At 43.9% G+C, this 23,341-nt stretch overlaps 1 protein-coding gene across 1 annotated transcript; it reads right to left on the reverse strand.

The window, feature by feature from the left end:
• Positions 1 to 377: 377 nt before the first annotated feature.
• Positions 378 to 14,823, reverse strand: LOC142853566 (E3 ubiquitin-protein ligase TRIM31-like). Its single transcript, XM_075978725.1, has 8 exons — positions 14,166 to 14,823; positions 13,646 to 13,741; positions 11,411 to 11,641; positions 8,683 to 8,705; positions 5,105 to 5,220; positions 3,850 to 3,924; positions 3,353 to 3,394; positions 378 to 892 (listed from the first exon to the last, which is right to left on the reverse strand). The coding sequence occupies exons 1-8, from the start codon at positions 14,577 to 14,579 to the stop codon at positions 378 to 380; spliced, it is 1,512 nt and encodes a 503-aa protein (XP_075834840.1). The 5' UTR covers positions 14,580 to 14,823.
• Positions 14,824 to 23,341: the final 8,518 nt, after the last annotated feature.

Below are 23,341 nucleotides of genomic sequence, written 5' to 3' on the forward strand. Positions count from 1 at the left end.
CACTGTCTTCTTTATTCACGGAAAGAAGTATATGTAGGGTATTAAAGTGTGTGGGGTGTATAGTGTGTGTAGTGTGGGGGGAGTATGAAATGTGTGTAGCATGTAGGGTGTGTAGTATGTGGGATGTGTAGTGCGTAGAGGGTGTCTAGGGTATGTAGGGTGTGTGGGGTGTGTAGGGTATGTGGGGTTTGTATGGTATGAGCAGTGTGTAGTGTGTGTGAAGGGTGTATAGTGTGTGTAGTTTGTGTAGTATATATAGGGTATGTAGGGTGTGTAGTGTGCCTGAGTAGGGCCAAACTTCATTCCTTCCACTTGCGTCTCATTCAATCATGAGGGATGGGTGGGGAAGAGACTGAGGGACCCACAGTGGTACAGTCCTAGGGGCTTATGGTGATAGAGCTGCAGGCAGTTTTGAGCCCAAAATAAGGGAAGACCGGTCTGTCAAAGGAAGTTTGGAAGGTGTAGATGTGTTTGTTAGTGATGGCATCATAGAAGACTATATCTCCATGCTCATAATCTACGTAGATGCCCACTTTCCTATAAGAGAATGGGAGATTCTCCCGAATACTGCAGTTGGTGATTGGCTGACATCCAGAGGACGATATCCGCAATGCCCACAAGCAGCATGGCTCAGAGTTCAGAATCTGGAACCCCTGAGACAACTCAGCAACCACACCCACTATGCCATCCTGATTTGGGGGTCCCTGAATTTCCACCTCCCATACCCCATGGCCTGAGGAGAGGCCTGGGGAGCCCCTCACACAGTGGAATTCTTCGAATTGTAAAGGTTTTGTCTGCCTATTGCCATCAATGACATACAAGCTTGCTTTCTTTAGATCCTGAGAAAAGGTGAGGTTTGGGTCAGCTGAGGCCATGTCCAGGGTCGTAGGTTCTGTGGAAAGAGAAAAAAGAGTAAACAGGGACAGTTGCAGGGCAAGTCCTCCAGCACCCTGCTCTTGAGCTTCTCGTGATGTAGCTAGATGGAGAAATTCTCCTTCAAATTCCAGTTCCTGTCCTCAGAAAAGACTGCTACCTGTTTCTTTTGGTTTTCTGAGGAGGGGGGTCACATATATTCCAAGCAGGGCTGAAAATTTTTTTCTAGCTAAGGATGATCTTGAACTTCTCATCTTTCAAAATGCACCTCCCTAGTGCTGGAATTATAGATGTGGGAAACCATGCCCATGCTCCCTACACCCCCTCTCCAGAACCTCTCCCCACTCTCCATCCCCAGGCCTCAAATTTAGCCCCTGATTTTATGAGCTTCTGTTCTGTGGGTGCAGAGGGAAGGTCCCCTAGTCCACGTGGTAGTAGAATCATTTCAGAAAAAAAGTCTTGAACCAAGGTCATAACACCCTGTACAATTTAGATCTTCTAACAAGGTAGATATGTCTTCCCATTTCCATATTTCCTGGTTCATATGGCAAACAATTGAGGCTACTATAAGAGGTCAAAGTTCAGCCTGATTTTCTAAAGCTGGGGTCGCCACTAGCCTGACTTTCTAAAACTGACTTCCTGGGACCAGGAGGTGACTCAGCTGATAAGGCCTGTGCCCCCAAGCCTGACACCTGATTTCAGTCCAGAAACCCACATGGTGGGAGACTGACTTCCCCACTCATGTTTTGACTCCCACACATAGGAACATGTGTGCATATGTGAGTGCACATGATAGAATGGAAAATCTCAAACACAGGAGGACTGAAGAAGTGGGTATTCAGAGACCCTTGATGTGCCCCCACTCTCGTATTATGGCTCAGACATTGAATGGCAGTTTATCAAAGCTACAGAGTCTTTGTCCTATTCAAAGGCTAGAGCACCAGTGGTCCCGGCTCTGCTAAGGTTTAGAAAGTGGGAACATTTTAGCCCCTCATTTGGTGTTGAATTTCAGCCTTTGCTGCAATGCGAGTTCTCTGCTGTGTGTGGGGTTGGGAAGATGGCAGATGTGGAAGTGTGCATTAGAACAACTGGTCAGGGTCACTGGGGTAGGCTAGGGAGGTGATCCAAGCAGATCTTACCCCTTTCTGATCCCCAGACCTGGCTAAGTTATATTACTGGATGCAGGGGGATGGGGATGATGACCATAAATGAAGACAGTGGTAGGAACTTCTAAGGTCTACCGGGGGCATCAGAGTCAAAGCAATTGGAGAAGAGCAGCACTGGTGAGAATGACCACCACGGGGACTTGTCTTCTGTTTTATTGGAGGTGCTCATTGCCAGGCATCGTGGTGCATACACCTCTAATTCCAGCACTTGGGAAGCTGAGACAGGAGAACTACCATGAGTTCAAAGGTAGTCTGGGCTATATGTGATTCTGTCTCAAAAGCAAACAAAAAAACAAAGGACTGAGGGAGGTGCCTTGGCTGTGCAGGCATGAGGACATGAGTCGTGATCCCCAGCATCTAAGGATAAAATCTGGGTGAGGCCCTGGCACACTTGTTACCCCGGTGCTGAGTAGCAAGGATGGCTGCATGGGCCTCAGTAGCAAGACAGCCCAAGCTATCTAGTGATCTTAAAGTTCAGTGAGAGATCTTGTCCATGAAACTAAGGAAGAGTGTGAAAGAAGATGCGTAAGTCTAGCCTCCATGAGTACACACTCACACACACAAACACACACCGACACACACTACACATACATACACACCACACACACCATACATACACACACCACACACATGTGCACACATACACACCACACACACATGCACACACACACGTGTGTGTTCACACTCACATACACCAGCCAGAGAAAGAGAAAAAAGAACTAATAAAAAATAGGTAAGATGGCTTGGCAGGTACAGATACAGATGCTTGCTACCTAAGCCCAAAACTCACATAAAAAGCTCACATAAGAAGAGAACGGTCTTCACAAACTAGTCTTCTCATCTTATTGTGCATAAGTATGCACACACAACAATAACCAAGGAAAGAAAAATTTTAAAAACAAAACCCAAAGAAGGTGGGGGAGTGTGAAGGAAGGAGCAACATCCAGGGGTGCACAGCCCACAACTCTGAGGCTGTCAGTGTGCACAGAGCTCACAGCCAACTCCTCCTCCAGGAACACAGGGAAAGGGGTCCAGTTTTGCTCCAGAGCAGAGCTCAAGAGGATGCTGCCTCAGAAAGGAGGCCTCAAAGTGGAAGGGGATGGAATAGGGTTGAGCATTAGGTCCCGCTGAGCTGCAGAGGCAGTAGGAGGGGCATAGACCAAGCAGCAGGGTGCACCTGCACACTAGGGGTTTCCTGTTGGGGGCTAGGGTTCTGCTGTATCAGAGCTGTGAAGGAACAGAACTTTGACCTGTACACCTAGAGGACCCTTGCTTCTCTAAAGGAAGACTTGTGTGCCTAGAAGGAATCCTACCTGAGGTGGACAAATCTGAGTTATTCTTCTGTAACTGGCACCCTAAGATTTGAGAAAGAAAACAAATTTACGTTAATAACAAGTGGTTATAAATTAAAAGTCATATTGGGGGTGATCTTGGCTTTTATCATAACTACCCTCAAAGCTGGACCAATCAGATGACATCATTACAGGCATTGTCCCAGTGGATCTCAACTCCTTGGCATTGCTGGGCTAACTAGACCTGTTAGGTCAGCTCCAGCTACAGACTGAACTGCCTCCAACTGAGCCTTGTGAAATGAAGAAATAAATGTATAAATTGCCATTCATTTTTTAAAGTTTTTTAATTAGTGGGGATGTCACTATGATTATCTAAATGTAAAATAATAAAACAATTCTATAAACTTTTTCTCCATTGGTGTTCACACACACACTGGACCTTCCACCCTTAATCTCCCATTGAAGAGAGATTTTGTATTCTTCACTTTCCCCAAACAGCAGTGTATGCACACACTTACAGTTCTCCATGTCATTCTTATTCAGGCTTTTCAGGAATGTGCTTTTATCTTTCTTCCCTTCAGTGTTCAGGTTGTCTGTGAGGAGAGAGTGAAGGAGATGGAGAATCCACAGAGGTTAAGCAAGCAACGGGGACCACACATTAAGGCACTGATTACTGATGTAGGAAGAGGGGGTACTGGGATTTCTCACATAGTCTCAGTGGACCAAGAAGACAGCAAACAGGGAGAGCTGCCCTAGGGTCTCCCAGAACTGGCTCTCCAGTACAGCCCAGTCCAGAACAGAAGTATTGGAGCCACAAGCATAAGCCACTGAATTTGGAATTTTCTAGATGCTATTTTGAAACTCTAAAAGACCAGGGCATGCTGACACTCAGGAAGCTGACACAGGAGGATGACAACTTTTACTCCATAGGACATAGTGAGTTCCAGTGTCTCAAAAGCAAAGGAAAAGGGAAAGAGGCCTCAGTGGCTAAAAGCACCAGGGACCCAGTTCAGTTCTCAGCATCCATTGAAGCTCCAGTCCCAGGGCATCTGGCACCCTCTTCTGACCTCCATAGACACCAGGCATAGACACAATACATGCACACAACACCCATACACATAAAGTAAATAAAACATTTAAAAAAGAAATGAATACAATGAATTAAATAATATGTTTTGTTTAGCTCAGAATGTTAAAATATACTGCCATTTCAGCATGTCCAAAAAAGGTTGAGTGCTACCTGGGCTCAGTGCTGGGTGCTGGAGACCCAGCTACTCAGAAGATCACTGAGGTCTTCCAGAAGAGACTACCCTGGACAATATTTCTGTTTGCTTTTGTTTTCATTGCTATATTTTATGCTCTATTTCAATATTAAGTCTTTCAAAGTCAATGTGTATTCTTTACTTCCACTATGTATGAATGCTGTGTTTTGGTGCCCAGGGGTACATTTGATAAGCCACAACCAAATTGGGAACATACTTCTAGTCCCATTTTCACCATCTAGTAAACATGGAAATTTTTTGAGCTCAGAGGTGTTTTGACTCTGAGGATGTAGCTCAGATTGCAGAGTGCTTGTCAAGCAAGCCCGAAGTTCCATCCTCAGCACTAAACCTGATACAAGGCAGCATGAGGAATTTCTGCATAATGGTTCTTTGACTCATTCACCTGGGTTCAGAAAGGCTTTGGGGCTATACCAGAGACATCAGATGGTATCTGGGGTGATGGAAAGAATCCTTAGGCAGGTAAGCACAGGGAGTGTTAGTCACATCTTACCTGTTAATTTCTTAAGGCTTTCTATGATGGACTCATGTCTTGCTTTTGCTTCACTGATTTTTTCCTCCAGGTTCGTAGGAACTGGTATTGGGTTGGAAAACTCAAATTCTGTACTCCTGTGAAGATATGTTGATCTGAGTTGTAAGTTTGGGGATAGAGTGTGGGCAGAAAGGATCTGGGAGCTGGTTCCTGGGATGGAGGAAGAGTGATAAATACAGTCTAGAGCCAGGGAGCTGTTTGTCAGGGTGTGTTGACAGAAGTTTCTGTCCCTCCTGGTTCTGTAGCCTTTCAGGCCCAAAGAAACACACAAAGGTCTGCATTAAATCTTTAACGGGTTGGCCTATTCGCTCAGGCTTCTTATTAACTTTTATAAATTACATTAACCAATAATTCTTGTCTGTATTAGCCACATGGCTTGGTACCTTTTTTCATCGAGGTATTCTCATCTTGCTTCCTCTATGTCTGAGTGACGACTACAGAGTGCACCTTTCCTCTTCCCAGAATTCTCCTGTTCTGGTTTCCCCGCCTCTACTTCCTGCCTGGTCACCCTGCCTATATTTCCTGTCTGGCTACTGGCTAATTAGCAGTTTATTAAACTAGTACAACTGACAAAACTTTGCAGGCTATAAGACCATTGTCCCACATCAATGGAGCCAGGACAGGAATGCAGGGCTATGAGATCAGACACAAGAAAATATGGAAAAGAAGATGGGAGATGGATCAGAGAAGAGAGAAGGGACAGGGAGTAGGGAGGTAGAGTAGGAAACCCAGGGTTCACTCTCTTGACTAAGAGGGGTATGGGAGGGGAGCGCAGCTGGGAAAGAAAGACTGCTCTTCTGTGTGATTATTTCGGGAGTCTGAGCAGTCGGGAACAAACAAGCTGCCTCCATACAACAGATAGCACTCCAGCAAGTGCCAGTTTAATCCAAGTAAAACCTGAGAAAGCTTATAAAGTCATTTTAGACACAAAAGAACAGAGTTAAGCATGGCTTCTTGGTAGCCAACATTTTGCTAATGGCATGCTGCAGCTCCTTCAAGAGAGGTCTTGCAGATTTAGTGGTACCATAAAAAAAAAAAAGCCATGCCGTATGGGCCATGCTGCCAGCATGAACTCTGGCTCTTTCAGGAGGCCAAGCATTTAAATGGGGTTTGTGGGCAGTGAGCTGCAAGTTACTTGGTGGCAGCATGGGCCAACCGATTACCAGAGTTGAGGTGGTGAGTGTGGCTCCACCCAGCAGGCTCAGAGGCACTGAAGGACTTCCACCGTGTTCGACTGGGCAGAGCAAGCAGGCAAGGTCCTGTGTGTCCTAACAATGCTGCCGCTTAGGTTTTTAAGAAGGGCTTAGCATTAAGAAGTCATCTTGTTCAGAAAAGGATTACAGATATGCAATAAGAACAGATTCAGACATAAAAGACCTCTAAATGAGACACAGTGTGTTTAAAAAATGTATGTCAGTGTGGCGAGAGAAGAAAAACAGCATAGAGAGCTATAAAAGGAAGTAAATGGTTTATAAAAAGCAATAAAATAAAGTCTTTAGAGAGACAGAGTACAGACTGTCACAGATTAAAGGAGTAAAGATAATAAAATAAATATTTAAAAGTACTAGAGTAAGAAAATAAGCCACATAAAGATGGAATCTACACATAGAGTCTGGATTATGTATATTATTGTGATTTGAATTTTTTGACTGTGAAGGAGCTAAGTACAGAGGCACATTTTATTATATGGACTGCTAAGTAAAGCCAACATAAAGGTATGTTGACTTCAGAACTTGGGTCTAAGGATTTGTTGCTTTGGAAAAGAGGTTCTTCTTTTGTTTCCATAGAGGATGAGAATTTGTAGATTGTTTCCAGATTAATGTGGTTTGATGGACCACCTGAAAGGTTTCCATAAAAACCCCAACAAATACTTTGCCCAACAAAATGCAGGAAGTAGTTTGGAAAGAGCTATGCCAAAATTTCCAAATATTATTAATAAATGTTTCTTTACATTTAAGAGGGGATATGATATAGAGATTTGCATTGGTATGGATCTTGGTTTATTGATATAAATTTAAGGTCAATTTTGTTATATATGTATTATTTCTGTTCTTGATTAAGGTATTGTGTTTATGTGGCTCATTTAAAAATGTAATGTATAATAAAGAAACATAGGTTAATATATAATCATCTATAACATTCAAGCTTGTAGTCATGTTAGCTAAATATATAGAGAGATATTTCAGTTAGATAGCTATTCTTCAAATCTTTCAGAGACCATCAGAATATGGCATTTAAAGTGTTTTAAAATCTAGATTTTTCATGACAATGAGACACGTCTGCTCTTGGAAACACCAATTATGTCAAGAGGAAGATGGGCACTGAAGAGGTTCCTTATGGCATTGGTTAACCATTTGGGCAAAAACTGCTCTTTCCTGGACTGCTTGATGCTATGCTGTATGAACTAGACATGCAGGGTCCACAGAGAAATTACTGCTGAACTTGCGTAAAAGTGAGACTATCCTTTGGGGTTCCTGATTCATGAAAGAGTCTGCTGGGTAATATGGATCTGTAGGCAGAAGATGGATGTCCCATGGGTACAGAAGAACTCTGGGTGACTGTCCAGACAGTGAGATATATCGGTCAATTCTAGAGTTTTGGGAGTTGCTTACAATGCACTTCCTGCTTACTTAGGTAATATTATATCCTAGAGTCTTTGATGGAGTTGAAGAATAGATAGTTATAGATATAGTTTTCTTTAGTTATGATAAAAGACAAAGTAACTATAAATATTGTAACTATAATTCTTGCTTGATGCCTGTTTTGTTATATATAATTTAACTATATTAAAGTTAAAACCTTCCTTTTTATTTGAACAGAAAACGGGAGGGGATGTGGGATCCCTGTTTGTATGCTGTGAATACCATTGGTGAAGAACGAACTTGCCTTGGCCTTTGATAAAGCAGGGCAGAGCTAGGCAGGAGAAACTAACCTGAAAGCTGGGAGTAAGGGGACAGAGTCAAAAAGAAACCATGGAGCCGATGCCAGAGACAGACATGCTGAACACTTGCCGGTAGGCCACAAGTATCATGGCAAAATATAAAATACTGGAAATGGGTTAATACTAGATGTAAGAGCTAGATAGTAATACAGTGATTGGCCAAGCAGTGATTTAAATAATATAGTTTCTGTGTGATTATTTCTGAAGTCTAGGCGGGTAGGAAAACAAACAAGCAGCTTCCTACTACAGATCAGACCCATGAAAATATGGAAATGAAGATGGGAGATGGATAGAGAAGAGAGAAGGGATGGGGCGTAGGGAGGTTGAGTGGGAAAACCAGGGTTCACCCCCTTGATCAAGAGGAATATGAGAGAGGAGTGCAGCTGGGGATTAAAAGGCTGCTCTAACGCTGGGTGTTGGTGAAAAGAGCTGTGCCCAGCAGACCACATGCTACTGTGGCCAGCTTGGTCTTTTATACCTGCAGCCTAAAGAGTTTATAGCCGAGTTATTGGAGAATGTGAACATGTTCGGATATATGTTGAATGTTGTATGTGTGAGTGAAACAGAAAGCACAGTGCACTTGGGATGCCCATCATACCTGCCCAAGGTGTCTTTGATGTCCTGAAAGAGAAAGAGAACAATGTCAGAGCTTACCTAGTCACAGGCACCAAGAAGGGGTTCAGACTCAGCTGGAGGCAGAGTGAGAACACCCCAGTTTTCCAACTTCTTTTCCTCTCTGTCTTTCTGTCTCTGCTGCCTCTGGCTGTCTGGCTGTCTGTCTCTGCTTCTTTTCTCTTTCCCCCCCATCCATTCTGAACTGCTACCCCTAAAACTCCTGGTATAGTTGGGATAGTGTTTAAACCTCAGGAGACACAGAGTGAGGGGAGAAGAAAGAGTGACAGTGGGAGACGGGTGTTGTCTCTGATACAGAACCAGGGAGCTCAACTTGGCAGTGTTAGGACAAAGGTGGAATGGCTGTCCATGGTTCTTTAAAGAAAAAACAAAACAGAAACCAGGTGTGTTAGTCCTGGCACGTGGGTGTCCTATTATTCCCCCCTCTTGGTTTGTTTGTTTGTTTGTATCTGAGACAGTTTAATGTATCTCAGGCTGGCTCGAATTCTCTGTGTAGCCAAGAACAGTCCTGAACTACCGAATCTTCTGTGTCTGACTGTGAGCGCTGAGAGGACAGGAATGCACTAACACCTCAGTCCTCCCCACCAACTAATTTTTACTATTTTAAATCTAAATTTAAAAATTGAAGCATTGTAAGTACAATTTTATTGATTTACTAGGATTAACTACATTTTACCTAAGCAATTGATGATTTAGCATCTAAACTGAGATGTGCAAAATAAACAAGAGTTTAAAGACTCAGAACTAAAAAAAAAAAAACAGCTCTTACAAATATGGAATAGCTCACAAATATGTCTAAAGAGGTTGAAATAATTACATTTGGAATATTGGATTAAATAAATTGTTAAAGTGTTTTACTAAAATTACTTTTATCTGATTTTTTTTCCTGCTTGGCCTGGAATTCCATTTGTGAGCCAGGTAGACTTTGAACTCACCTCTCCCACCCAAGTGCTGGGATTAAAGGTGTACTACTATGCCTGATTCTTTTTTTCTTTTTAATATAGTTACTAGAAATATATCTTGAAATATAGCTCTTTTTATTGGGTTTTATTTTTAAGATTTATTAATTTTTGAGAATAATGTGAAAAATATTTTATTATTTTAAATTTTTATTTATAAATATTTTTTTATGTATGAGTGCTATGGATATGCCCACATGCCAGAGGTGGGCATCAGATCCCATTATAGATGGTTGTGAGCTGCCATATGGTTGCTGGGAATTGAACTCAGGACCTGTGAAAGAGCAGACAGTGCTCTTAACCAATGAGCCATCTCTCCAGCCCTATTTTCATTATTTTTAATTTGTGTATATATGTGTGTCTGTGTGTGGGCATGTAAATGAGAATGCAGGAACCCTACAAGGCCAGAGTGATCAGATCTGGATCTGCAGTTACAGAAGGAGGTCAGAGGAAAATGTGTGAGAATTGGCCTTGTTCTTCCACCATGTGGGTCTTGGGATTGGTGGCAAGCGCCTTTGCACAATGAGTCTGAGAGATGCTTTAAAGAAACATATGTGTCCTACATTACAATTCTAAACTGTGAGCTGGATGTAGTGGCACATTAAAGGAGATGGAAAGATTAGTATTTCAGTGTTACCTTTGATCACATGACCTTTGTCCTAAAACTGCCAGGCTGCCTGGGCTGCCTGAGATCCTGCCTCAAAGAGCAAGATCAAAAAGCTCTAGTGTTTTTTTTTTTTTGTGGCTCTCTTTCTTTTTCTTTTCCTCCCTTCTTTCCTTACGTGTGTGTGTGTGTGTGTGTGTGTGTGTGTGTGTGTGTGTGTGTGTGTGTTTGTGTGTGTGTCCAGGCTGGCCTTGAACTCTAGTGTTCTGGGGAAGCCTCCTTACTCTGAAGTGCTAGAATTATAGAGTTGAAAAACCATGCCCAGCTGTTTGAGATAGTGTCTTGATCTCTGTTCATGTTAGCCTTGGACTAGCAACAATCCTCCTGCCTCAGTGTCCTGAGTTATGAGAGGAGCTTTGGTTAAGTCAGTTGTTCTCAACCTTCCTAATGCTGCAGACCTTTAATACAGCTCCTCATGTTGTGGTGACCTCCAATCACAAAATTATTCCCATTACTACATCATAATTGTAATTTGCTACTACCATGAACTGGAATGTAAGTATCTGATATTTTCTGGTGGTCTTCGGTGGCCCCTGTGAAAGGGTTGGTGGATCCCCCAGAGGGATCGAGACCCACAGGTTGAGAACAGCTGGGTTAGGTGAGGCAGGGCAGCCGTTGGTGGATTAGTTCAGGAAGGCAATAAAAAGTAATAAAGAAACCACACCTCATACATGAGGGTTATTAGGAGAAAGGGCCTGGTGAGCACTGGGCCTTGGGGTGGAACAGCATTAGAGAGGAACGGTACATTATGTCAGAGACAATACAAATGGACCCTTTTGGGGAGCAACAGGCATTGCTTTAAAACCTGACAGGATCCTCAGGCAAATCCCCAGAGAAAGAAGAGTATCTGACTTTTATGTCCTTTCAGGGAGTGATAGGAGTTTCTCAAAATTTAATTTCAAGGGACAAAGGACATGGAGGAGTCAGACACTAGGAGCTGTTGGGCCTGGTATAATGCAGATGTTTAAGTATCTTTCAGAGAGAGAGAGAGAGAGAGAGAGAGAGAGAGAGAGAGAGAGAGAGAGAGAGAGAGAGAGGAGAGAGAGAGAGTCTGTTGCTAATGGACTGACCTTCAGTAGCTCCATGGATGGCGCTTGTAACCTATTTTTCAGGGACTCCATGTGGTTTCTGAGGGTGGTCAGCTGTCCATCTGTGACAGTGACATACTCTTCTATCTGCTTGACTCCCTGCTGCTCCAGCCAGCTCAGCCTGGACAGGAGGAATCTCTCTTCCTCTTCCAGTCTCTGGTGCACATGTTTAAATTCCTCAAGGATCTTTAGTCTCTCTAGATGTACCTGGGCCTGGAGATAAGGGAAGGGATGCAGAGATGAGGGAGGAATGAGAGAGGATCCTCCAAGCTTCCTTTAAGCCCATCACTCACTTTTAAATCAATCAACCATCAACCAATTAATCAATTAACTAATTGCAGCCAAAATCTCCCTATATAGTTCTGGATAGTCAGGAATTCATTTAGAGCAACAGGTTAGTCTTGTATTCATAGAGATCCATCTGTCTCTGCCTCCTAAGTGCTGGCTGGATCAAGGGCATGCACCATCTGGAACCATTCATTCTTTAGGAGTATGTAAAGATTATTCTGAGACCAGTATAGAACAGCTTGCTGGAGCTTACCTGAGGGAAAGGGGGAGGGACAAGGAGATCAAAGCACTTCTTGTGTTCAAGGATTTAGGCTGAATAACTTTTTTTTTACCTTCAAGGACATCAGCCAGATGCACAACTAAGAAATCTTAGCACTTGGGAAGTGTAGAAAGAAGATTTAGGAAGCCAAGGCAAGCCTCCATTCAAGGCCAGCCTGGACTACTTGAGCCACTCTCTCAACAAACAAACGACACTGCCATAAAAAACGTGGGATAAGGTTGTAGTTCAGTTGACAGGGTGCTTGTTTAGCATGTGTGTGGTCCTGGATTCCATTCTCAGCACTGCATAGTCTGGGAATACTGTTATAGCCCTGTAATTCCAGTACTGGGGGAAAGACAAAAGGGTCAGATGATGAAGGCTATCCTTTTCCTGTATAACAATTTCTAGCTTGTGCTACATATGATACTGTGTCTAGGAGCTGGAGATATGGCTCAGTAAAGGACTTTGTTGCTCTTGCAAAGGACTCAGATTCAAATCCCAGAACACACATGGTAACTCACAACCATCCTAACTCCAGTTCCAGGGATCCAGTGCCCTCTTCTGATCTCCATGGGCACCAGACATGCACCTGGTATACATACATACATGGAGGCAAAGCATTCATTCACATAAAATTAAATCTAAAAATAAGTAAATAAAATATTCTTAAAAGTCAATGGGGAAGAACATATACAAATGAAGAAAGAGAGAAGGAAAGAAAGAAAAGAGAGAGAGAGATAGTGAGTGAGAAAGAGAGAGAGAGAGAACTCTCATCAGTTAGCTGCCTTCATACTGAATTTCCCATGGATGGACCTGGAGAGATGATGCAGGGGTTAAGAATGCTTACTGCTCTTCCAGAGGACCTGAATTCAGTTCCCAGCACCTATGAAGAGCAGATCACAAATATTGTATTTCCAGTTCTTCTGGTTTCTGCTAGGATTTGCACACACATGACTTTCACTCACACAGACACATACACATAGATAAAAGTGATGCAGAAACCTTTTAAAAAAGTAAGCAACATCAAAACCAGGTGGAGATGTTTGGTGTTGTCATAGTCTCTTGTCTTTCTTACTGTATAATATTCTCTAGTAAAAAGGGGCTTGTGTGAGCCAGTGTGTTTGTGTGTCTGTGTGTGTGAGCAAGTGTGTGTGAGCTAGTGTGTGTGTGTGTGCCTGTGTGTGTGTGTGAGCTAGTGTGTGTGTGTGTGTGTGTCTCTGTGTCTGTGTGTGCGCACGTGGTCCTTACAAAGCCTGCTGTGGGTGGAGGAGCAGAAGCCCTCCTGGTTCACTGGAGCAGCACCCAGGCAGGTAGGTCAGTACAGCTCAGGAGCACGGCTCAGGCACCACACCCTCTGCTCTGCCCTCCCCATCTTGTCAGCAGGACTTTGTTCCAGCCTGGTGTATAAGGAGTGCTCAACATTCCCTCAACAGAGATGCTCAATTTCCTTTTTTTTTTTTTTTTTGGTTTTTTTTTGGTTTTTTGAGAAAGGGTTTTTCTGTGGCTTTGGAGCCTGTCCTGGAACTACCTCTTGTAGACCAGGCTGGTCTCGAACTCACAGAGATCCGCCTGCCTCTGCCTCCCGAGTGCTGGGATTAAAGGCGTGCGCCACCACCGCCCGGCAGAGATGCTCAATTTCCTCAGACGTATTTGGAGTGAATATTTCTTACCCTGAACACCTGGATTGCTCCTTCACCTTCCTTTTTCTCTTTAATTATTTTCTTGTCCTTTTGCCCCAATATCTGGAGCTGTGTCTCAATCTGCACCTGTGGGGAGAGGATGCTTCAGTCAGGTTCTGCCCCTAGGAAGGCAGGGAAGATATCCCAGGGTACTGATGTCATTATTAGCAGCCCCCCTTTCTTTCTCAGGGATCAAACCAATTTTCTCCATGTATTATGTGATCCTGAGGGTCAAAGTCAAGTCCTCAGACCCGGTGGCAAGTGCTTTTAGTCTCTGAATTATCCCCTCTGCCCACAAAATACTATTCTGATTATTCTTCTTCCCTTGATTACAGGTTGGTATTTCCCAGAACCTGGCTCTTTGAGCTCACTGGGCCCAGCTGCAAATTGCCAATTCAAGTGTTAAGAGTGCAGCAGTCGGTGCCAACCAGATGGAAAAGGCAGCAGTTCCCAGGTCCCCAGGGAGTTCCAGTCTGCTGAGCTCGGGACAGAGAAGGAGGCAGGTGCCTACCTTGTAGTTCTTGGCAGCCTCATCTATTGAGGTAACTTCGTGGGTTTTGTAGTCCTTGGAGTCATGACACTCCCTGCAGAGGAACTTGTTATCCTTCTCACAGAAATAATGGAACTTTTCCTTGTGCTCCGGACATTTTGGCTCTTCTTCTTCTGATTGGACCTCAACAAGATCCATAGCCTGGATTTTCTCTGCAAGACTAGCCAACTGCTTATTGGGCCTGAACACATTCTTATCCACAGGGAGTTTGCAGAGCGGACATTGGGGATTTTCTGTAGCTGTAGTTTTCTGATTGATGCATTGCAGACAGAAGTTGTGCCCACAATCAGTGATGACAGGATCCCGTAGAATTTCCTCGCAGATGGGGCAGGTCACATCCTCCAGTAGTTTGCTGACCCACTTTAGGCTTGCCATGATGGAGCAGCAAGGCTAACTTGATATGTGAAAGCCCAGAAGTCCGAGGCAGGCACCAGTACTGGGAAGAGAAAATGAAACAGGAAGCAGAGGCTAAAGAGCCTCTCAATTGGAAGACTGGAGAAGGACAAATGAAGAGGGGGTAGAGTAAATGAACAGCAGAGAAGAGGAAAACTTAAATGGGGAATATTGTCAAGAGAAGAAAACAGATGGTCAGTCCTACCTCACCGTCTCTCAAGAACAAACAGACACTGTGAGTTCCTGCTTCCTATAACATAGAGCAATGTTCTCTGGACCTTGAACTAATTATCTTTACAGGCAGTTGTCTGATAACAGAAGACCCAAGTGTCAAAGTTCACTCTACTACAGGGAGGGAGTGGAGCGGCTAAGTGTCATTTCAGGGAGGTGTGCTAACACCCTAGATCTCTTACTTCCCCCTCCTGTCCTCTGTTGTTTTTTTTCTCCCTTTCTCTGAGCCATCCTTGTTCTGTTTGATCTACCAGTTTCTTCCTCTGTCTCTGTCCTTTTTAGAATCCCATCTTGCCTGAATTCCTTTATCTCCACTAGGACATTATCAGCTAGTGTAATCCATGTACCCTTTAAGTAGCTCAATACTTCACTTCTTAACCTTTTCTCTTACTTTTTTGTCCCCAGGAGAAAACTGCTTCTTCCTTCTTCTCTGTAAGCCCCGGTCTCTTCCCTCCATCTTTGGAGGTCCCATCCCAAGCCTTGACCCCTACCCAGAGGAAGGTCAAGACAGCCCACCAGGGGCTGGAGAGATGGCTCAGTGGTTAAGAGCACTGGCTGCTCTTCCAGAGGTCCTGAGTTCAATTCCCAGCAACCACATGGTGGCTCACAACCATCTGTAATGAGATCTGGCTCCCTCCTCTGGCGTGCAGGCATACATGGAGGCAGAATGTTGTATACATAATAAATAAATAAATCTTTTAAAAAAAAAAAGCCCACCAAAATCTTGAGCAGTCTATTTAAACTGCTTCCACGGAACGTTCTCTTGTGGTCTCTTTCCTCTTCCCCAGGTGGCCACGATCACAGATTCCTGGTTCCCCATCTGGGCCTCCCAAGAGCACAAGAATCCTACCACACCTGAATATTTTTTAATTTGGCTAATTGTCATTTGGCTTGATTTGGATTTGTGTGTTGGCAGAAGCTTGCGTTAGGAAAATTTATAACTTCTTGGAGGTCCCACCGGGTAGGGTGGCCTTTTCCATGTGGCCATAGGCCACACATCAACAGCTCCCTAGTCCACAATCTGAGCTCTCCACGCCACGCTAAAACCAGCTCCTGGGCTACAGCAGCTGCATCTTGGTGAGTCCCTTTTTTTTTTGTCTATGCTATAGGGTTTTGGGGGACCTATTCGTACTTACTTTTGTCGATTATCGGACTCTTATGGAAGCCGCAGGCCAGTGCCAAGAGTTCCAACCTCAGCAGCTAGACCGGTAAGACTGGGTCCAGCTGAGATGGACTTTGTTCTAGGGACACCTAGCATTCAATTTCCATGGCCCGGTTAGGCCTAAGAGCTATTTTAGCAGTCACACTGTAGTAGGCTTAGGCCACATGATTGGGCATAGACTTTAAAATGGGCACTTGCCATTCAAAGCCAGATCCCCTGGGATGCCTCTTACAAAATCTTTATAAATTGGGACTATCCGATACAGTCTGTCCTGAGCTGCTAATTTCCCTATCTACTAAGATTTGACCCCAATACTATCTTGACAATGGGATGTGTTGGCCACCAGAAGGAAGCCTTGAGCTTACCATCCTCTGGGACCTAAAAAATTTTTGTTGCCATAAGGACAAATGGGCAGAGCGTACATCTGTCCATGGTTTGGGGGTTCTGTGTTCTCTCCCTTCCCTTAGTAGCCAGTGTCTCACAGCACCAGTCTTGGTAGCTAAGGACAAAATGCCTACAAATTCCCAATCATCTGGGAATTGGGACCCTGACAATTCCAGCTGGAACATGCAGCCAGAGGCACTGTCCCCTGCCCCACCCCCTCAAGCCTGCACTACCCAACCTCCTCCTGTGGAGCAAAATTCTTCACATTTCTCTCCTTTCCTGTCAACTGCCTCCCTTGCCAATCCGGAGGTTCAAGGTCAACTTCCACCTTACCCACCTTCTTCTCCCCCTCCCCCTTTTACCTCATCTCCCCACCCTTGGCCCCCTCTGGGCACTGGGCTAGCACCTCCAAATCCTCCCCAGTCTCCTCCCATATTAGATCCTACCATAGCTCTGCCCTTCTCTGTTCTCTCTGGGAGGTAGTGGGAATCCATGGCATTATGAAAGTTCATGTTCCCTTTTTCCTTCCTGATCTCTCTCAGATAGAAAAGAGGCTAGGTCCTTTTCTACTAATCCTTCTGCTTATGAAAACCCAGCCATTTTTGTAAACTGATTACAAGAGACCATGGTCCAATATACCAGGCTAGATCCAGCCTCCCCAGTGGGAGCCAAGGTCTTGGCTACCCATTTTATTTCTCAGTCAGCACTAGATATTAGGAAAAAGTTAGGAAAGTTTGAGGAGGGTTCCCAAGCCCCTATACGGGAATTGGTGAAAATGGCCTTTAAAGATTTTAGTGCCCGAGAAGAAACAGCTGAGTCTTCCCCACAGACAAGGTTACAATAGGCAGCTCACCTGCCTTAGCAGCTGCCTTAAGGTCACAGGAAGGGGGACAGGGAAGCCAACCACAAGGCTCTACCCTGGTGGAGCCCAGCCTAAGTCAACCTCACAGGCAAGCTGTTTCAAGTGTGGCCTAAGTGGTCATATGGCATGATATTGCATTGAACCTCCTATGAGGCCATGCCCTATCTGCCAGCAACCTGGACACTGGAAATCACAATGCCCCTGTGCGGGCTTGTCCTCTATGCCACACCACGGGGATCCAGCCTCACCAACATCGGCAAGTGAAACTGTGCCAGTCTTCAAACTTCTCAGCCTTGCAGAGGATTGACGCTGCCCAGACTTGGTATCTCCTGTAACCTGATCCGAGCCTAGGGTAAAGCTGCAGGTAGCAGGTAAATCCATTACTTTTATTTTGGGCATGGGAGCCACCTATTCTGTTCTAACATCTCACTCGAACCATGCATTCCCCTCACCAGTTTCAGTTATGGGGGTAGATGGAACCCGTTCCTCCCCACTTAAACTTTGCCACTCCCCTGCATTCTTGCAGGACAATTTTTCTCTCACTTTTTCTTAGTGATACCTGCTTGCCCAGCACCTTTACTGGGTCAAGATATCCTTAGCTGCCTTGGGGCCACAAAAACAAAGGATGGATCGTTCTATTTAAATAACCATCTCATCGTTCCTCAAGACCAGGCATTGTCAATCATTTCAGACATCCACCAGACATTACACATGGGTCCCAAAGCTTTGTTCTGCTTCTTGGAGCCCCTTTTTGACCCCACCCATCTCCAAGGTTCTATTTTACAGATTCACTACTCCTGCCAGACGTGTGCCCAGGCCAACCCACAAGGGGCTCTCCACATATGTCAGTCTCTACATCAGCTTCATGGACACCAACCAGGCGAAGATTGGCAGGTTGATTTCACTCATATGCCTACTCATTAAAAACTCCGTTATCTCTTAACACTTGTAGACACTTTTATAGGATGGATAGAAGCATTTTCAGCCTCCAGGAAAACAGCAGGTGTGGTGGCTCAGGTACTCCTGGACCACATCATTCCTCATTTTCGTGTCCCATGAACCATCCAGATGGACAGTGAGCCAGCCTTCACTTCCAGTGTCATGGAGCTCATGTCAGAAGCTCTCAACATCTCCTGGAAATTTCACATACCCTACCATCGACAATCCTCGGGAAATGTGGAAAGGGCCAATGGACTCATCAAACAACAGCTAACCAAGCTCTCCATTGAACTCAGGCTACCTTGGTCCTCCCTTCTCCCCATTGCCCTTACTCGCCTCAGGGCCACGCCACGTTCCCCTACAGGCCTTAGCCCTTTTGAGCTGCTTTATGGAGGGTCCTTTCTCCTTAACCATCACTTTCCAGTCCAAACTCCTCTGCTGTGGAGCACATTCTGCTCCTTCAGCCAATAGCCTTTAAGATACCAGCCCATTTTGGCGTGGTCTCTTATAGTTTAAAAAGTAGCGGGAACCATGTGCCTACTCTCCTGCTTCTGGTTCCTCTTCCGGCTGCTAGACACTGTTTCTGGTCGCTCAGAGACTATTGTTTATGATGGTGATCTGTAGGCTTTCCCCTTAAATAAATAGCTCCTTTATTATCAACAATTCTGAACTGTTGTGGGATTGTTTTACAGCATCACTCCTCCACTGGCAAGGTACCTTTTACCTCTCCCTTTTAAGGTCCCTTCTCCATTCACACTCTGACAGTTGTCTACCTGCCCATACACCAGGGGACCTAATGCCCCTAAACCTGTCCTGCTCTCCCCAGGGGACAGAGTACTCCTCAAACAACTAATTCCTAGGTCTCTTGAATGTCAATGGACAGGACCTCACATGGTAATCCTCACCACCCCCTCAGCTACCAAGCTCTTGGGACACTCAGCTGGTACCATCTCTCCAGGCTCAAGCGGGCACCTACTCAGGACACTTGGTCTGTCCAACAGACAGGACCTTCCACCCTCTGGTTTTCCAGGATGCCACAATGAAGGGTCTACCTCATCTTCTTGGCACACTCATCTTTGGTGATAACACTATTTTTTTCCTAGACATCTGACTTCTCACTTTTCCCAAGGAACAGATGCCTGGCATCTCCAGGATGACAGTACATGGGATACCTTTCCAGCCACACCTCTCACTGAGTATGGACCCACCAACACCCAGCTCTCCCCTTCCCCATGATAACCCATGACTGCAAGAAGTAGTCAGACTTGAGTCAATGCCCCCTTTTCCTCAGATAGCCTAAATGTTGGTAAAAATATTACCTCAGCTTCCTGTTACCCCTTATACAAACAGTCTGAATTGGAAGTCCCAGTCTCTGATCTTCCTCTTTGGAGGCCCCTTCCCTGTGCCCACCAAGCCTTGACCCCTCCTCAGAGGAGGGTCAAGACAGCCCACCAAAAACTTGACCACTCCCCCAGTCTATTTAAACTGCTTTCCCGGAAAGTTCCCTTGTGGTCTCTTTCCTCTTCCCCACGCTCATGGTCACATTTGCAGCTTCCTGGTTCCCCTCAGGGACACTCAAGAACACAGAAATCCCATTAAACCTAGATATATTTTTAATTTGGCTTGTCATGATTTGGCTTGATTGGGATTTTTACATCAGCAGAGAGCTCACATTAGAAAAATTTCTAACACTCTCCCTGGCTCCCTTTCCCCCAACCCCCATCCCCCACACCTCTACTATCTTCTGTCATTAAAAACCAAACTGTTCATTTTTCAATTAACTAAAATATCTTAGGTTTACTTATCTTAATTTCATGTGCATAAGTGTTTTGCCTGCATGTATATATACACAGCGTGCATGCCTAGTACCTACAGCGGTAAAGGAGAAGATTGTCTCTCCTATGGAAACTGGAGTTAGAGCAGTAGTGAAGAGACTATGTGGGTGCAGGAACCCTAGCTGTCCTGGAACTTGCTCTGTAAACCAGGCTGGCCTTGAACTCAAATTCACCTGCCTCTGCCTCCTGAGTGCTGGGATTACAGGCATGAGCCACTACCACCTATAGCACAAATAACAAACACCCTGAGACAGAAATTGGGGTTTAACCCGAAAACCAGAAAGCAAAGCAACCAAGCCCCTAGAGAAGTATTACCTCTACCAAGGTGGGGCAACTGCAAACTAAACAGACTAAGCCTCTCTCTCCTCTCATTTTATATTCCCTCTAGTACTAGGATTAAAGGTGTGAGGCACCAACACCTGGATTTGTTTCCGCATTATCTTGTGTAGCCCAGGGTAGCCTTGAACTCACAAAGATCCATCTGCCTCTGTCTCGGTCACCTTGATTATAGCATTAGAATTAACTGCTGAAGCAGAAAAGAAATTGATGATTGTCGAGGGTAAATTACAGGAGGCACATGTGGATAGGGTGAATACAAATCTTAATTTTATTCTCGTCATATTGCCCTCCAGAATTTCTCCTACAGTAATTTTAATGCAGAGGGATGATATTATCTTAGAATGGGTCTTTTTACCACAGAAACCAAGTAAAAAAAACTTATGTGGAAAATCTCTCTGAATTAATTATAAAAGGTAAATTGAGACTTTGTTAAGTAGCAGGTATAGACCTAGCAGAGATTAGAGTATGTTTTACTGCCAATGAAATAAAAAAGTTATGAAAAAACAATGAACTCTGGGAAAGGGCTTGTGCTAATTTTTTGGAGAAATTAATAGCAATTATCCCAAAAGCAATAGACTTAACATCATGAAAAGAACTTCTTGGATTCTTCCCCGAATTTTATGTGATGCACCAAATAATTGGAGCCCGTATATTCTATATTGATGCAAATAAAACAGGGAAGGCAAGATAAAAATCGGAAGAAATAAGTAAGGAGGAACAAAGCCCTTATAATTCTGTCCAAAAGGCAGAATTATATGTTATTCTTATGGTGCTAATGGATTTTAAAGAAACTCTCAATATAGTTACTGATTCACAATATGCACAGAGTTGTCTTACATATTGAAACCGCTGAATTTACACCAGATGATACAAAATTGACTTCATTATTCATCCAGGTGCAAGACATAATCAGGAATAGGCTTTGTCCTATATACATAACACACATCTGATCCCGCACGGGTCTGCCAGGTCCTCTACCACAAGGTAATACAGAAATTGATCAATTATTGATTGGAAGTGTGTTGCAGGCCTCTGAAATTCATAAAAAGCATCATGTCAATAGCAAAGGTTTACAGAAAGAGTTTTCTACCACGTGGCAACAAGCTGAAGAGATTATAAAGAGACGTCCTACTTGCTCTTTTTATAATCAAACACCGTTGCCTGCAGGGAGTAACCAAGGGTACTCAAAGGAATAAAATCTGGCAGATGGATGTGTTCCACTTTTTGTTTTTTTTTTTTGTTTTTTTTAAACTTTTATCTATTTATTTATTTAACTTTATTATGTTTGTTGGTGTGAAGGTGTCAGATCTCATGGAACTGCATTTTCAGACAGCTGTGAGCTGCCATGTGGGTGCTGGGAATCGAACCCAGGTCCTCTGGAAGAGCAATCAGTGCTCTTAACCGCTGAGCCATCTCTCCAGCTCCTGTTCCACTTTTTGGAACTGGGTAAATTAAAATATATATACCACACCATAAACATATATTCAGGTTTTCAATGGGCAACTGCCTTGAGATCAGAAAAGGCTGATTCAGTAATAACACATTTATTAGAAGTTATGGCCATCATGGGCATTCCTGCACAAATAAAGACAGATAATTGTCCAGTATATGCATCTAAGAAAATAAAATGGTTTTTGCTTATTATAATATACATAATATATATAATATATAAAGCACAATACAGGTTTAAGAAATAATTCTACAGGTCAGGCAGTTATATAAAGGTCAAATTAAACTCTAAAGGATATGATGAACAAACAGAAAGGGATGGAAAATGCCCCCAGAAATAGATTGCATAATGCTTTATTAACCTTGAATTTTCTTAACACTAATGAGAAAGGAAAAACAGCAGCTTAGAGGCATTGGATAATGGAAAGAACTTATTTTTTTTCTTTTATTTATTTATTTATTTATTAAAGATTTCTGCCTCCTCCCCGCCACCGCCTCCCATTTCCCTCCCCCTCCCCCAATAAAGTCCCCCTCCCTCATCAGCCCGAAGAGCAATCAGGGTTCCCTGCCCTCTGGGAAGTCCAAGGACCACCCACCTCCATCCAGGTCTAGTAAGGTGAGCATCCACATTGAAGCACCGGACAGAAATCTCAAGGTCCAAATCAGGAGCAGAAGGAGAGAGAGCACGAGCAAGGAACTCAAGACCACGAGAGGTGCACCCACACACTGAGACAATGGGGATGTTCTATCGGGAATTCACCAAGGCCAGCTGGCCTGGGTCTGAAAAAAGCATGGGATAAAACAGGACTCACTGAACATAGCGGACAATGAGGACTACTGAGAACTCAAGAACAATGGCAATGGGTTTCTGATCCTACTGCACGTACTGGCTTTGTGGGAGCCTAGGCTGTTTGGATGCTCACCTTACTAGACCTGGATGGAAAGAACTTCTGAGTTGAATCAACAAGTGTATTTCAAGGATGTGTTGACGTCACAATGAAAATCAAGAGATGTGCTACGTTGGGAAAAGGGTTTTGCTTTTGTTTTCAGAGGAGAAGAAAAATTATGGATACCATCAAAATTAATAAAGATTCATTTTGAAAATGAGAAACCTATTGAAACAGAGAAATGACAGCTCATCCACAATGGTGACAACCATACAGGAGGTAAGGAAAGCCATATAGGGTTGGGGCAGGGTTCTGCTCTTATCTTTGCAGAAAAATTATACGTCATCAAAAATTCAAGAGACCCTGGCTGTTCGAATGCTGACAGAAGAAAAAATAACTATCCACTAAGGAGCATCTAGAAAACAGACTATGGTTTATGAATCCAGATACTGTTTACACTTACATTTATATACACACCCATGCACACACACATATATATTCATTTATATTAATATATTTAGCTGGCTTTCAAATTGGACAATTTCTCTGCACTTCTCTAAATCCAAGCTTGTTGTTAAAAGGAACATTCAGAGTTTCTGTCTCATATCAGAAGCCATCTGGTATGGGACAGAAGAAAGACTTTAGGAAAATTTTTA

This window comes from Microtus pennsylvanicus, chromosome 7 (genome assembly GCF_037038515.1).
Source record: "Microtus pennsylvanicus isolate mMicPen1 chromosome 7, mMicPen1.hap1, whole genome shotgun sequence".
Taxonomy (NCBI): Eukaryota; Metazoa; Chordata; class Mammalia; order Rodentia; family Cricetidae; genus Microtus; species Microtus pennsylvanicus.

Bases quoted from the DNA above. Each gene is read 5' to 3' on its own strand.
- LOC142853566 (XM_075978725.1), bottom strand. From the start codon at position 14,579: ATGGCAAGCCTAAAGTGGGTCAGCAAACTACTGGAGGATGTGACCTGC. The intron at 8,706-11,410 runs GTCAGTCCATTA...TTTCTCTTTCAG, and splicing joins CATCCATGGAGCTACTGAAG to GACATCAAAGACACCTTGGG. The intron at 3,395-3,849 runs GTAAGTGTGTGC...CTCAAATCTTAG, and splicing joins TAAGAATGACATGGAGAACT to GGTGCCAGTTACAGAAGAAT.